A 5,180-nucleotide genomic window follows, 5' to 3' on the forward strand; every position below is an offset into this window, starting at 1 on the left:
CACACTTTGACCCCCTTCACCCATTTCACCCATCCTTCATCTTCCTAAGGAGACTTAGGAGACTTTTGTCAACCCAAGGAGATTGACAGTGATGACAGCCAATGGTGGTCTTTCTCCTTTGTAATTAGGAGCATTACAGAATAGCAAGTATGCAGAAAGATTTGTAACAAGGCAAAGAGAACACTGACAATCACTGTATTCTTGTTTAGTCACTAAGTCGCATCTGACTCTTTGTGTTTCCACGGACTGCAGCATGCCAGGCTTCCCTGCCCTTCACTATCAATCATTGTATGATCTTATGTTATTCCTAATTGCTGGTATAGGACCCATTATTCTGGGTACAGGACCCTCAGGACCAGGGGTGGTGAGAAGCAGAGGGCAGTTGGGCTCTAGATGAGTGTCTTCATCTTCTTAGCTCCATTCTAAGCATCACTTTAATGTGGGTGCCACATATGACTCAGCCTTTCAGGATAATATGTAAATATCCTGGTGCAACTTCTTTCCTCCCAATATTTAATGAGCACCATAGAGAACAAAGTTTTGTTTGTAACTATCCTAGTATCTAATGGTACTGAAATGGTTTAAGACTTGATGGCCTCACTTTCCTTGGACATTTTAACCAGTCCCATAACTTCACAGATGAAGGGTGTTTCATCACTTGATGAATGTCCAGAAAACACATAGCCTTGTTTCTACAAGATATTAATTGTCCATGGTATTTGTTGTTCAGAGAATCAGTTATTTCCAACTCTTTGTGACCCCATGGACTGCAGCATGCCAGGCTTCCTTCACCATCTCCTGGAGTTTGCTCAAACTCATGTCCATTAAGACAATGATGCCATCTAACCATCTCATCCTCTGCTGCCTCCTTCTCCTCCTGCCCTCAATGTCCTTGGTATATCAGGCATTAAACATCTGTAGGTGAAAGACACTCAGTCGTGTCTGACTCTTTGCCAACCCATGGACTGTATGGAATTTTCCAGGCCAGAATACTGGAGTGTGTAGCTTTCCCCTTCTCCAGGGGATCTTCCCAACCCAGGAATAGAACCCAGGTCTCCCACATTGCAGGTGGATTCTTTACCAGCTGAGCCACAAGGGAAGCCCAAGAATACTGGAGTGAGTAACCTATCCCTTCTCCAGGGGATCTTCCTGACCCAGGAATCAAACCAGAGTCTCCTGCATTGCAGGTGGATTCTTTAGCAACTGAGCTATCAGGGAAACCCCTAAACATTTGTAAATGTGTTTTATTACTTAGTGAAAATGTTTTCTTTATTTTTCCATAAGAAATAGACTGTAATTCTACTCATCCCGCAGGACTGGGTCCAAATATTTGAGATATTCTCTCATATTTCCTCACCTGTGAGGCATGGTTACCTGACCCCTTTCTGGCTGCCAGAAAAGGCAAGTAGCATAGATCAAGTTACTGTATTCCACTGGGCCTCATGTTCCACTTTTGTGTTAGAGTGAGCGTGAACCATTTTTATCTAAGGTCCAAAGTTGCCCTCAGCTTTTAATGAAAAAAAAATTTTTTTTAAATGCACTTCTTTATTTTTCTCTACACTGGGTCTTTGGTGCTGCATGGGGCTTTCTCTAGTTGCAGTGAGTGGGCTTCTCATTGCAGTAATTTTTCTTGTGGAGCACGAGTTCTAGGGCACGAGGGCTTCAGCAGTTGTGGCATATGGGCTTTGTTGTGCTGCAGCATGTGGGATCTTCCTGGACCAGGGTAATCAAATCCATGTTCCCTGCATTGGCAGGTGGATTCTTATCCACTGTACCACCAGGAAAGTCCTGCTCTAACTTTTTAGATTTGATGATCCTAAGCCAGAGATAGAGGCTTCCATGGTGACTCAGTGGTGAAGAATCTGCCTGAGATGCCGCAGATGTGATTTTGAGCCCTGCATCAGGAAGATACCCTGGAGAAGGAAATGGCCACCCACTCCAGTATTCTTGCCTGGGAAATCCAATGGACAGAGGAGCCTGGTAGGCTGCAGTCTGTGGAGTTGCAAAGAGTTGTATATGCCTTAGAAACTGATCATCAACAACAAGCCAGAGTTCAGGATGATGGATGAGTATCCCAAAGGTCAGTGGACATGGTTGAACTGCTGCATAGAAGAAATAACAATATAGGATTCTGAAGCTTTGCCATGTTAATGCTTTTATACCCAATCCTTCACTTTAAGAAATTAAAGAAGTACAGGGGCTCCAGAGTCTGTCCAGTGGCTATTTCATTTTTTCCCCCTTCTTCAATCATCTAGCTGGTGCATCAGCAACATGGAACCAGGAAATCAAACACGTGTTTTAGAAGTTTTACTCCTGGGATTTTCCCAAGACTCAGAAAAGCAGTGCATCTTATTTGGGTTGTTTCTATCTGTGTTTGTGGTCTCTGTGCTCAGGAACCAGCTCATCATCCTGGCCATCAGCTCAGACCCCCGTGTCCACATCCCCATGTACTTCTTCCTCTCCAACTTGTCCTTGGCTGACATTGGTTTCATCTCCACCACAGTCCCCAAAATGATTGTGAACATTCAGACACAGAGCAAATCCATCAGCTATGCAGGCTGCATCACCCAGATGTGTCTTTTCATGGTTTTTGGAGGTGTGGACACTTTTCTGCTGACTGTGATGGCCTATGACCGCTTTGTGGCCATCTGTCACCCCCTACACTACACAGTCATCATGAACCCTTGCCTCTGTGGCCTGCTGGTTCTGGTGTCTTGGTTCACCAGCTTGTCACACTCCCTGATCCAGAGTTTGTTGATGTTGTGGCTGTCCTTCTGTACCAACTGGGTCATTCCACACTTTTATTGTGAACTTGCTCAGGTCCTCACACTTGCCTGCTCAGACACACTCATTAATTACATCCTGCTGTATATGGTGATTGGCTTTCTCGGCATTGTTCCTTTCTCAGGGATCCTTTTCTCCTACACCCGCATTGTCTCCTCCATTCTGAGAATCCCATCAGCTCATGGGAAATATAAGGCATTTTCTACCTGTGCATCTCACCTGTCCGTGGTTTCTTTGTTCTATGGGACAGGCCTTGGTGTGTATCTCAGTTCTGATTCATCTTCCTGGAGAGGCATGATCGCCTCGGTGATGTACACTGTGGTCACCCCCATGTTGAACCCCTTCATCTACAGCCTGAGGAACAGGGACATCAAGAAGTTTCTACAAAAAGTCTTTAGAAGAACACTCTGTGTTCAGTGATGGGAACACTTGTCCAGGGGTTGAATTGACAGTGATAGCAACAGTTGGCTAAAGAAATACTGCCTCTTTTGTTTGTGAGTGGGTGATTTGAGTACATATGTATTTTATTTAAATAGAGCACACACACTTTAATACTGAAATCTTGCATTCAGTTCATTGTACAATTTCAGGATTGTCTTAGAAACACACTTCATGAATTTAGAATATCAGACCTAAATAGCCTTTATTTAATAATTTTACATATGTAAATAAAGTGTTTTTTAATGACTACTGAATGAATTTTAGAAGGTAGATCTGTGCTTAATTACTCAAGTTTGCATTTACTCAGTATATTGTTATGTCATTCAGTGTTTGAAATCCTGCCTCTTGTGAAAAAAATTTTATCAAAGTATAGTTGATTTACAATGTTGTTTTAATTCCAGGTATACAGCAAAGTGAATCAGTTATATATACACCTATATTTGTTCTTTTTCAGATTCTTTTCTTGTATAGGTTACTACAGAATATTAAAAAAAAAATGGTCAGTTTCTGCTGTACAGCAAAGCGAATGAGTTATACATTACATATATCCATTCTTTTGTAGACTTTTCCCCCATATAGATCATTTGAGTATTGAGTAGAGCTCCCTGTGCTATATCGAATGTCCTCATTAGTTACCTATTTGATCCATAGTACTGTACATTTGTTAACCCCATTCTCCCAAATTTATCACTCCCCTCCCTCCCCCTTTGGTAACCTTGTGGTTGATTTTGAGATCTGTGAGTCTTTCTGTTTTGTGAGTTTGTTTGTATCATTTTTATTGGATTCCATATGTAAGTGATACTGTATATTTGTCTGACTTACTTCACTTGGTTTGATAATCTCTAGGTCCATCTATGTAAATGCAAGTGGCATTATTTTGCTCTTTTTCATAGCTGAGTAATATTCTACTGTATGTAAGTACACATCTTCATTCATTCCCCTGTTGATGGACATTTAGCTTGCTTCTTTGTTCTGGTTTTGGTGAATATTGTTGCAATAAACATTGAAAAGCATGTATCTTTTTGTTTTTTTCTGGATATATGCCAAGGAGTGGGATTGTGAGATCATATATTCTATATGAACTTCTATATTTAGTTTTTTAAGGAATCTCCATAGTGGCTGTACCATTTACATTCCCACCAACAGTATAGGAGGGTACCCTTTTCTCCACACTCTCTCCAACAAGAAATTTTGCCTTTTAGTCACATCGAGTTTTGTTTCTCATTCATTCACTGCAAGGGACTTTGGTCAGAATTGCCTAGTGAGTACTTTGTGTTCACCTCTTACCATATTGTCTCTATTAACCTCAGTTCTACTCTTTGCATCCCTCCTTTTACTTATCCATCATTGTAAATTGGATTGGATTTCTAGTCCTGCAGGTTGATACCAGCCACTTCAAGTACAGACTCAGAATAGCTGAATAAGAATTATGAAATAGTGCTTATTATCAATATCATTGCTAGTTTTTATCAAATTCATTTATTCAACAGTATTTTCTGAGCGGTGCTCATTGTGCCAGGCTGATGCAAATATCTGGAACAAAGAAGTGAAGGGAGGGAAATAAAGACAAAAATCTTTGCCCTCATAGAGCTTAAATCCTGGATTTCAGCGTTTATCAGACCATGCTCTATGTCCAAACAGAAAATACACTGACAAATAAATTATTTATTTGATTTTCAACGTGGTTGAACTTTTCTACATATATTTAGTATGCTTCCAAAATAAGGTATGAACGTTTATCACTAGGACAGAAAAAGTGCAAGGCCAAGAATATTAGAACAGGTCAGTTGCTAATAAATTGTTGGGTCTAGCTGCCTCACTCTAGGTGAATTTACTGAAGTTGAAACACAAGATCCAGATGGTGACAAAATCTGGATGAAAGGGGACATATGTTCAGGTATTGTGCCAGGACAGAGTACTGGATTAGAATTCAGAAGAGTAGGAATTGAATCATA

The 5,180-nt window shown here is 40.8% G+C and overlaps 1 protein-coding gene across 1 annotated transcript; it reads left to right on the forward strand.

Annotated features, from left to right (window-relative positions):
• Positions 1 to 2,271: 2,271 nt before the first annotated feature.
• LOC122700351 (olfactory receptor 7A17-like) lies at positions 2,272 to 3,204 on the forward strand. Its single transcript, XM_043913183.1, has one exon. The coding sequence runs from the start codon at positions 2,272 to 2,274 to the stop codon at positions 3,202 to 3,204; it is 933 nt and encodes a 310-aa protein (XP_043769118.1).
• The last annotated feature ends 1,976 nt before the right edge of the window (positions 3,205 to 5,180 follow it).

This window comes from Cervus elaphus, chromosome 9 (assembly GCF_910594005.1).
Source record: "Cervus elaphus chromosome 9, mCerEla1.1, whole genome shotgun sequence".
In the NCBI taxonomy this organism is placed as follows: domain Eukaryota; kingdom Metazoa; phylum Chordata; class Mammalia; order Artiodactyla; family Cervidae; genus Cervus; species Cervus elaphus.